The sequence below is a fragment of the Parasteatoda tepidariorum genome, chromosome 5 (assembly GCF_982258835.1).
Source record: "Parasteatoda tepidariorum strain Cologne lab strain chromosome 5, Ptep-v5.0, whole genome shotgun sequence".
NCBI classification, from domain to species: domain Eukaryota; kingdom Metazoa; phylum Arthropoda; class Arachnida; order Araneae; family Theridiidae; genus Parasteatoda; species Parasteatoda tepidariorum.
Window position 1 is genome coordinate 10544009 of NC_141759.1, and position 11332 is coordinate 10555340.

Here is an 11332-nt window from a genome sequence, read left to right on the forward strand (position 1 = left end):
CATCTCTTTTGCAAAGTGCGGGGGGAGGGATGGAGCACTGGTTATAAATATCCAAATAAAGCTTTCGTTTAAAACGACTGCATGGTTCACTCACGTTTAAAAAGTAAACAGTTAAAAAAGAATGAAAAGAATTTTGTGTTGTTTTATTCTGATATGAACTTCATTGAAAATGGAGAACAAGCAATTTTAAAGAATGACTGAAATATTACTTAATTCTAATGGGAACTTCATAGAAATAAAAACGAGCATTTAAAAGAAAATCGCTGCTAAAATATTTATTTTATCTCAACTTCATTGCAAATAAAAAACAAGCAATTGAAAATAATGACTAAAATACTACTTAATCCTGATGGGAACTTCATAGCACATTAAAAACTAGCATTTAAATAAAAATGCTGAAATATTACTTTGTCCTGACAGGAACTTCATAGCAATTAAAGAGATGCTCTTGAAAAAAAAAATTAAAATATTTATATATCCTAGTAGGATCTTCAAAGCAAATAAAAAAAAGCAGTTGAAAAGAATGACTAAAATATTACTTTATCCTGATAGGAGCTACTTAGAAAATTAAAAACAAACTGCTAAAAAACTACTAAAATATTTAGTTACCCTGATGGGAACTTCACAGTAAGTAAAAAACAAGCAGTTGAAAAGAATGACAAAATCAATCCTGATAGGAACTTCATAGCACATAAAAAAACAAGCAGTTTAAAAAGAATCCTGATATATTACTTTGTCCTGATGAGATCTTAGAAATTAAAAAGAAGCTTTTTAGGAAGAAAAAAAAAGACTAAAATATTTATTCATCCTGATAGGGATTTCACGGCAAATAATGAACAAGCAGTTGAAAAGAATGATGAAAATGTTAGTTTATCCTGATGGGAACTTTATAGCAAATAAAAGAAGAAGAAAAAAAAACAAGCAGTTAGGAATATTGCTGAAACATTACTTTAAACTGATAGGAATTTCATGGAAAATAAAAACAAGCAATTGAAAAGAATGACTATAAAATATTACTTTATCTTGATGGGAACTTCAAAGCAAAGTTTAATGCTGTTGTCTGTTAATCTGGAACTGTCGAAATACTCTGTTCTAATTCTCATAGATATCTAAAGAAAAACAACTTCTAAGATTATTCATAAAAAATTAGGTTATGCATTAAAAAGTAATAATTAACTAAATAATAAATAAAAATAAGTTTTTAGTGCTGAATTTTAATTTTATAAACTACTTAATTTTTTTTGCCGTTGCGATTTTTTATACTAATCAGTTTAAGTGAGACAATTTTTTATGCAGAAAAATGTGTTGTAAACCAGAAAAAATATACTATTTAATCTTTAGAGAATAATTAATTTCGGCTTACAGTTGCTCGAATTACGCTCTAATTTGTAAATGAAAATATGTAATCATTTAAAGCATTTGATTCAAGACCCGAAGTTTCATCGATTAGAAACGAAGCATGGTGAAAAGTACGGAGATGCGAACTGTTCCAAATTCAGTTAAACATTTGCGAATTAAACATTAAGTTAAACATTAATTCATCTTTTTTAAGGGGCTATGTAACACTTTTACGAAAATATTGCTTCTTGTTGGTTTTGGAATATCAATCACCGATTTCAAATACCGAGTAATTTTCTAGACTACCTCAAGAAGACAATCGAATTTGGAAGCAATTAAAACAATCTTTCCAGAATTCACGTTTTTTTTTTCTGCTTGAAACTTCAGATTTGTAATATACTTCTTTTTAACACTGAAAGCTTCAATTATCATTACAATTCAAAACGTTTCATGGAATACAAGAGTTTCACTACCACTTTGAATATGAAAATGAAATCTTCCTGTTAAACCAAAAGAGTTAGATGTTAAATAATCCTACTGGTGTCGTCCCCAAAAAATATACAGTATGATTAAAACTAGTGTGGTTATTCAACCTGGAATCCTGGGTCACCACTGTAACAGAGCTCATGCCATAATTTTCTCCCATTAATTATTTTCCTATTGTATATATCTATTTTATTTTTATCTTATTTTCTATTAAATTTGCGTTGAGTATTGTGCGTTATAAATACGTATAAATTTTATATTTAACCCAGACCTTCCTTAATATTATCATTATCTACACCATTTATTTTATATTGATTATTATATTGTCGTTTAATTATACCCCATGCCACTCTTCATTTCATGATTGTTCATGTCACACGAACCCCCTCTCGATTATTTTGTGCTGAGCACTCCCTCTTCCTCCCATCTCCATTCCTCCTCATGATCGATTTGTTACCACCGACGAATCGGTTAATGTCGCTTCGTGGCAGCGCACCGAGATTTATACGATTTCTACTATTCTACCTTTTGGAAATCAAATAAAAAACATTATACTTTCACTTCACTTATCAAATAAAGTTGGGTACCTGATACAAATATGGCCTTTTTCCCGGGACCCGGGTACAGAGGAAATTTTAACTCCCTTCTAAGATAACAATTTTTAGCTCAATATTTGGGCATTTAAATTAACTATAAAAAAAAATAATTGATAATTGTTTTGTGTTCGAATTCTAAAAAAAATGTCTACTTCAAGCAAGGTTAGACATTTCCTTGGTGAAAATTGTTACCAAATTATCCTTTATCCATCTCCCCGTAGAAGAAATATACCGCCCTATTGCTGACCGCCGATGGACAAAATTTTTGGTTTCAAATATCTCAGTGAACAGAATAAAATAAAAAATTTAGAAATAAAAACGCCGCTAAATTAGAGATAAATAGTTAACAGGTAAACAATATATTTTATTAGTTTTATTTTAATTTTTAAATTATTCGAATCATGAAGTTAAAATTGCAAATTCGAATTCTTGATTGCCATTTCGTGAGGTTCCGAACCTGGTTAAAGTTTATATATATATATATATATATATATATATATATATATATATATATATATATATATATATATATATATATATATATATATATATATATATATATATATATATATATATATATATATATATATATATATATATATATATATATATATTTGCTTAGTTGTTAATGCTGGGTGTAATAATGGATAAATTTAATTCATAGGTTTGAAGAAGTCTTGTTTTCGCCAAATCAAGAATTTATAAAAAGCATCTACTACTTCAGAGCACTTACTTCGGGAAAGATGTTTCGGACGGGAAGATTCAAGACGTGTGAATATGACTTTCCTTTTTGAAATCCGATTTGTGGGTCACAGTTTTCTCCGTCCTCTGTGGTCACTTCCGAGCACACAGGCTTGTCCTTCGTGTATGGCATCCTAACGCGACCCATCACACCCGAAACTCGAACAAGCATGTTCTTTACATTTTCTTGTAAAGCTTTAAAAGAAATATCCATATTACTGTTAAAAGAACAATTCATATTGTCATGAGAAGAAACATTCATATTGCTATGAAAAGAACCATATTTTTTACTATGAAAAGAAATATGCATATTACTTCGAAAAAAAACATGCATATTGTTAAGAAAATAAATAAATATACATATTACTATGAAAATAAATCTTCACAACATCCAACCTCCACTGAACATTATAGCCTTGTTACCACGACTACTCTACTCAGTTTATTGAAAGGAAATGTTCTAAAAAAATTTTCCCCGACATAATATTTTTTGAATTTAACTGTCAAAAATGTCTTTAGAAATTTCCACTATGCTTTATTTAAGAACTATGTTTAGCACAGTTTTGAGTTCCATGAAGAATCCTAATTTTTAAAAAAATTAATCTGTTTGAAAATTAAGTAATTAACTAACGTACTTCCTTCTCCTATGACTATCCACACATTAATGGGGAAAGCATGCAAAGTGTTGTTATAGGTTATGAGTTCTGCTCTATGCCACCTGCAGCCAACCCATTTCTTTCACAAGTTGTAAAACTTTTTTTTTAATTAACTGGAAGTTGACAACTTATCCGCAAAGCAATTTAAGTTATTCCACCGAGAGCCGAGTCGGTACTTCATTATTTCAATTCATATCGGCTGTTCCTCACTAAGCCGAAGTGTTTTTTTTAAATTGAATCGATGTAGTAGAGCCGCGAAGGCTCAGGGGATGGAGCGTTCGCCTTCCAATGCGGCGAACCGGGTTCGAATCCCAGTCGTTACGATTTCCGCATCCGGCTTACACCACCCACAGTGATGACGTGAAATATCCTCAGTGGTAGACGGATCATGGGTTAGAGTCCCCTTGCCGTTAGGCTAGCCGTGGGAGGTTCTCGTGGTCTTCCTCTCCATGTAACGCAGATGCGTGTTAGCTACATCAAAAAGTCCTCCACGAAGGCAAATTTCTCCTAATACTCGAACCAGTATTTCCCTTGTCTTCTGGATTGGGTTCAAAATTACAAGGCAACGGAGTTGAACATTAGTAGTCGTAAACCCATGAAATTGGGTCGGCTGTTCAACGACGGTTATAAAATAAAATAAAATTGATGCAGTAATCAAAGAATGAGTTATTTAAATTATTTCTTTGTTGCATTTAAGCCAGTATTTGATCTTACCTACTTCGCGTATGGGAATTTCAAATCTTAAATAATTTTTGCTTTGAAGGTTATACTGATTTCCCTTAAAACAAATTTTTTTTTTATTTATTTATTTTTGTTTGTTTGAATGCGCCAGTTTATAAAGAACGTATAAGATTGTATAAGTTTATATTAAGAACATATAAGGCTTTACAATACTCGAACATTAGAAAAAAAATGCTTCCCAGGTGTTTTCGGGATTAATAAAAACGTTTTCAACTCCAGGTAAAGGGATATACTTACTAAATTTTGTGGTCATGTAATATGTGTAACCTTTCACCAAAGTACAGTTGCTACCACTAGGACAATCAGACATTTCTAGGGTAACATTGCTCGAGCTATTTGTAATCCCTGTAAGAAATTGTAATAAAAATTAATAAATAAATAAAATTTTCAGCAACGCGTTAAGGCCTGGTTTCTTAGGACAGGACGCCGTCAGCTGGAAATCAGTGCTAACCTTTGATTGGTCCATTTGTGAGTTTGATAGTATACGTCATCGAACGCTCATCTTGAACTACAATTGACGTCCAACTCAACTGCATTTGGATTACAACGTGACGTTAACCACAGAAGCAATGGCGGACAACATCCAACAGTACATTGAAATCAGCCAAGACTTTGATTTTGACATTAAACATAGCTTCTTCATTAAACATAGCTCTCTTCATTTAGCTCAGCTATAATATGTTTTTTCTTGGACAAAGTCATTATTTGTTCTCTAAAACACTGGTCGACAATAACAAAATCAATACAAATTCAAAATAAATATTTGTTTACGTTATTAACGCATGCGCAATGAGAGATAATGTCTGCGTTGAACCGACTGCTCACGCTGATCTAACAAAAAAGTATTTTTTTGGCGTTAGCTCTACGTCAACTTTCCGCTGACGCCCAGATAAGGCGCTAGTTCTAAGAAACCAGGCCTTGAGCTAACAAACCAGTATTTCGTTGGCGTCCCGCTGACGCCCAGATAAGGCGCTTGTCCTAAGAAACCAGACCTTTAGCACGAGTGAGTGAATGAATTAAGCAATCGTTTGGTTTAAATTATTGCATAATATTTGAATGACTCGGTTAAACTGGGAATGAAGACACTGATAAAAAATTCAAAAGCTGTAGCCAATTTTATTCAAACTATCAAACAAAAATTTCAATTTCAATTAAAGCTTCACTTAATATTTTAAGTTAATATTAATAAGATGAAATTTCCACTCAATTCAAAGGTATATATATAACTTTACAATTATATTGTACTGTTTTTATTATATAATTTTAAAATATGAATAATGTATGATATTTGGGAAATTATAAATGTAGATAGTAAGAGTAAAATAGAGTAAAATATAGATACTATATAGAGTAAAATAAGAGGTGACAAGAGTTAATAAAATTGTCCAGATTGATTAAATTGGTTCATTTCTAAAAAAAGGAGTAATAATTTCGGAATACATTTTAAGTTAAAAATACTCACTTGGAAATGATTAATGATACACAATTTATCAATAAACTCATTGTATAAAGAACAGGAAAAAATATCCATAAAAGTTTAGCAACTCAAGTATTATTTTGTAATTAAATTTCAAATATTCAGTCTAAAAAATCAACTGGACGCAAAATATACTTTTGGATAAGAGGGAGGAAAAAGAATGGTGACAGAATTCGGTAATATAATTTTATTTAGTATTTCTATATTGCTAAATAAATATAAACTGCTGTTTGTAGAAAATGCAACACCATGAAGGAATCATCAGAATCAAATGAAATTCGCAGCAAATGTCAATTATAGGATATTATGCAAATTAATAAAGTTTCAGAGCCATCGCGTGTGCGTGGCGCGCGCAGCGCCCTCTGAATTGATGCTGAAAGCGTATAAATAAAGTGCTGTAGCGGGACGTTGAAAATAGTCTATGATTATTTGTTAGTGGCAAACGTTTAGTGAGACCTGAGTATGCCTCCACGACGGAAGAATAAGAAATTCAAGCAACTTACGGAGTTTGAACGAGGGAGGATAATCGGCCTTCGAGAAGGAGGATTTTCCTATCGCGCAATAGCAGCTCGTATGCAGCGGAACAGTTCCACAGTGATGCGAGTTTGGAAGCAGTGGACCGACGAGCACCGAACAACTCGAAAAACAGGCACTGGACGACAGAAGGTGACGTCAGAGCGCGATGATCGACACCTGCTCCGCATGGCGGTGAATGATCGCACAGCTTCCTCCAGGCAGCTGGCAGCACATTGGTCTACTGCTACAGGTGTACAATTGTCGGCTTCGTCAATTCGTCGTCGTCTGCTGCGCCGTGGATTGCGTGCAAGGGTGCCATTATACAGGATTCCCCTCACGGCGGATCATCGACGGCTGCGTCGGCAGTGGGCTCTTGAGCACAGAGACTGGCGAGCTGATTGGCACCAAGTTGTCTTTTCAGATGAATCACGCTTCAATTTGTGGACCCATGATGGCCGTGTTCGTGTTAGACGTTATGCCGGTCAACGCTGCCTTCCTGAGTGTATTATTGAACGACATAGTGGTCGAACACCCGGAGTTATGGTCTGGGGTGCGATTTCGTATCATGGACGATCCAATTTGATACGAATTGAGGGTAATCTCAATAGCAACAGATACGTCCGTGAAGTGCTACAGCCCGAAGTCGTTCCTTTCCTTCAAGGCATCCCTGGAGCTATCTTTCAGCAGGATAATGCACGCCCACATGTTGCGCGGACTGTTAGAGACTTCTGTTCAGCACAACGCATGCAACTTCTTCCTTGGCCTGCTTATTCGCCGGATATGTCGCCTATTGAGCACGTGTGGGATATGGTTGGTCGGCGTCTCACTCGTGATCCGCGTCCTGCAGTTTCCAAAGACGAACTTTGGTTGCGCATACAAGCGATATGGAATTCTCTTCCTCAAGCAGATATTCAACATCTGTTTGACTCCATGCCACGTCGTATAGCAGCACTTATTGCAGCGCGTGGTGGCTGCACCAAATACTGATTTCGGACGCTTAATTTGTTTCTTTTGTTTTGAAAATTTCATCATTTATTTGTATCAGTACAAGTCGTTTCTGCATTAAATTTCATTTGATTCTGATGATTCTTTCATGGTGTTGCATTTTCTACAAACAGCAGTTTAGCTTGGAATGACATTATAAAACTATTGTTCCATGTTTTACTGTTTCACAACAATTCAGGAAATTAAATAAAATTATATCGCCGAATTAGTCGACTACCATACAAATCTACTCTCCCCCTTGCTTACTCCAAAAATTAAATGCAACGCAAGAGAATTTTAAAAGTACAAAATCTAATATTATATAGATTCAAAACCATTGTAAAATAATGTTAAGGCGGACTCTAGATAATATTAGTTTGTACAGAAACTAATGCTATATGATGCAGAGAAAACAGCGACGTTTTGTATCTTTTTACTTATCAGAAAGTTGTGCAAGATAATGTTATCTAAAATTAGGTGCTACTTGGGTTCTTATTTTAATTTAAAAATAGCATCGCAATTAATTTTAGAACTAAATATTATCACTTATATTATTAACATAACGTGATTGTTAAAATATCGCGCTTCATTCAAAGACAAACAAAAAATGTCATTGCTCTGTAAATTATACTAAGAATTTTGCCACGCAAAATCTTCATTCAAAGACATTTGTTTCCAAAAGACAGATTGTTTACATAAAGTTTGTATATAAATGTTTCCTTAATTTTGATGAACTTACGTATCATTTTATATACTTTATAATTTGATTTCTAAATTCATTTCAATGCTGCTTATTAAATAAAAAATGCACAGAATTTTTTTTTACAGTTTGAAGTCTTTTATTCAAATGTAAATTCTTAAGATCTATGAAACCAATATAAGTTAAGAAAAGGAAAAACAAGCAAAAAAACAAAACGAATCTGATAAATTTTTTTTGTTGAGGAATGATATCACTGCGTCATAAAAGCTAAGATATAAAGCAGTATGCTCACTTAATTTACTAAATTCATAAAACTAACTCAACTTATAAATTTTTATTTTTCATTAGTTGTTCGCTTTAACTCCTAAATTTTCCTAATTTTAAAAATCCTAAATTTTCATTCCACGATCATATCCGCAAAAAGGATGTGGGCTGATGAAGAGATCTTTTCTTTGTTTCGTTTACCGGATTTAATTTTTTTTTTTTTTTTTTTTTTTTTTTAAGATATCAAAAATTATATTTTTTTTTAAAAATAATTTTGAAAAATATTTTTAATAATTTTCTTTTCTTGTCATTATTTTTTCCATATTTTCTCAGTATTTTAACTTATTTTATGCGTTCTATATATTTGCAGCTTATGCGCAGTTAATAAAACTTATTAATTTTCTTCATTTTTTCTCTTTGTTTTTATTGTGCTATATATATATATATTTTTTTCTTCTTTTTTGCGTTATCTTTTGTTTTGATGCATAATAACTATAAAAGTTAGGAACTTGAAATTACACCAGTGTTATTTCGGAACTTAAAATATCATCTTCACTAATTAATTAGCATATTTGAGGTCATCCTTCAAATCATTAAGACTGATTCTTAGTACGTAAAGTTCACACACTAGCTCAAAAGTTATTCAATTATTATATATTGTTTTGTATGCTCACTGTACATCATTTAAAATTAAAAAAACACGAAAGAAAATAATCATAAAGAACATTCTAAGTTTTAGTTACATGAGAAGTTAAGCACGCTGAAAACGATTTTAATCTCGTCTTGCCTCCTAATTACGATTAAAAAAAATCAATTAAATACTGAAAAATAGTAAACAATTGTATTGTTTTAAATAAAAATTAAAAAATTTCAATTTTCAAAGACAAAGTTTTTAGCTTTTATTTCTGTTAATATATTTACAAAAGTTAAGACATTATTATCGATGATTCGAGATCATACCAAAACATAACATGAATCAATTACCTTCACAGTCTTGGTATTCGATTCGTCCAGCAAAGACCCAATGCACAACAGCAAAATAATAAACCAAAAGAACAAAATTATTGGCCATTTCCCTTCCTAATATAAATTTCTCTCCCTACCAGTTAAGAGTTGAGCGACTGAATGCATGGTGGTCAATATATATTTTTCCGCTGAATCTCCATTGTATCGTCATAAAAAAAGGTTTTTATTAAAGCCATTGTCCGAAAATAGGATAGAGGCCGTTAAATGGCCATTTTATTTTATTTTATTTATTATGAACCGTTTCATATTGTTTGATTTATGTCTTTCGTAAAAATGTGATTCTAGGTGACATTTACGAATCAATCGGTTGTCTTCTAAGAGTGATCCTCTTTTTATTGAAAAAAAAAATTGGATAATTATTTAATAGAAGATTTTAATGCCACACAATTTGACGCATTAAATTTTTTGGATAAAAATGCATGCAACTGTGCGAGAATGTATACAAGTGTTGCACAATACAATCAAATAAAAAATTAACAATTATTGTACAACAGGTTAATAATGTATAAAATTATTTAACTGTAAACTTTAATGTATAAGAAGGCCACTTTTTTAACAATTTTCATGCTTCTTTTACAATATCGAATACAATTGTGGCCCAAAACATTTAAAAATCAATGTTACAGTTGGTTAAGATACATTTGAATAATGTATACATTTCTTTGTACAATCCAATTAAATTACATAGTGTACAAAGCAAATGAATAAATATCAATACCATTGTTACGTAATTAAACTTATTAACACTGCATAGAATAGTTATACAGTACAATCAAATAAGAAATGAACAAATATTGTACATTACAATCGGTTAACAATGTATAAAATATTTCAACAGTAAACCTTAATGTGAAAGAAGGATAAGCTATATTTTTAACAATCTTATATTTCTTTTACAATAATGAATACAATTGTTACACAAAACATTTAAAAATCAATGTTACAGTTGGTTAAGACACATTTGAACTAGGTATACATTTCTTTGCACAATCCAATTAAATTACAAAGTGTATAAAGCAAATAAATAAATATCAATACCATTGTAACATAATTAAACTTATTAACACTGCATAGAAAAGTTATACAGTACAATCAAATAAGAAATGAACAAATATTGCACATTACAATCGGTTAACAATGTATAAAATATTTTAACTGTAAACCTTAATGTGAAAGAAGGATAAGCTTCATTTTTAACAATTTTATGTTTCTTTTACAATAATGAATACAATTGTTACACAAAACATTTAAAAATCAATGTATACTGTTAGTTAAGATACATTTGAGTAATGTATACTTTTGTTTGTACAATGTAACTAAATAACAATGTGTACTAAACAATGGAATAAATATCAGTATCATTATTGGGCATTTAAACTTAATAACACTGCATACAATAGTTATACAATACAATTGAAGAAAAATTTACATAAGTTTCGTTAGAATAGAATAACAATGTAGATTATTGTGTTATAATACTATTGAATAACAATTGTACGTTGCTCTAATATAGAATTATTGACTTCAAAACGGAAATTACAGTTTTTGAGTTCGCATATTAGGATTCAGATAATGGGAAATTTAAAAATGGAATGGAAAATTTCGTATAATATTGGTAAATTAGTATATTAAGTTAAGTAAAAAAATAATCATAAAGCCGGAAATTATTAAAAACCCATGGTTATGCCTAACCGGAAAATTCACCTGAATATATTGATTAATTATTTGTGTTGAATTGCGAAAAAACAAAACACAAAGTTCCTTATGTTGATGGTACAAATTTGGTTCAATTCTCACATAGCCTGTT

General features: G+C 31.2%; 1 protein-coding gene across 1 annotated transcript; it reads right to left on the reverse strand.

Annotated features, from left to right (window-relative positions):
• Positions 1-994: 994 nt before the first annotated feature.
• Positions 995-9701, reverse strand: LOC122271136 (NPC intracellular cholesterol transporter 2 homolog a-like). The gene is made up of 4 exons (XM_043051333.3): positions 9484-9701; positions 4796-4903; positions 3154-3356; positions 995-1109 (listed from the first exon to the last, which is right to left on the reverse strand). The coding sequence occupies exons 1-4, from the start codon at positions 9569-9571 to the stop codon at positions 1014-1016; spliced, it is 495 nt and encodes a 164-aa protein (XP_042907267.3). The 5' UTR covers positions 9572-9701; the 3' UTR covers positions 995-1013.
• Positions 9702-11332: the final 1631 nt, after the last annotated feature.

Coding starts and splice junctions, on each gene's coding strand:
- LOC122271136 (XM_043051333.3), bottom strand. CDS start 9,571: ATGGCCAATAATTTTGTTCTTTTGGTTTATTATTTTGCTGTTGTGCAT. Junction 3,357..4,795: donor TTACATGACCACAAAATTTA/GTAAGTATATCC, acceptor TTTCTTTTAAAG/CTTTACAAGAAAATGTAAAG. Junction 1,110..3,153: donor TCCGAAACATCTTTCCCGAA/GTAAGTGCTCTG, acceptor GTTTTTCTTTAG/ATATCTATGAGAATTAGAAC.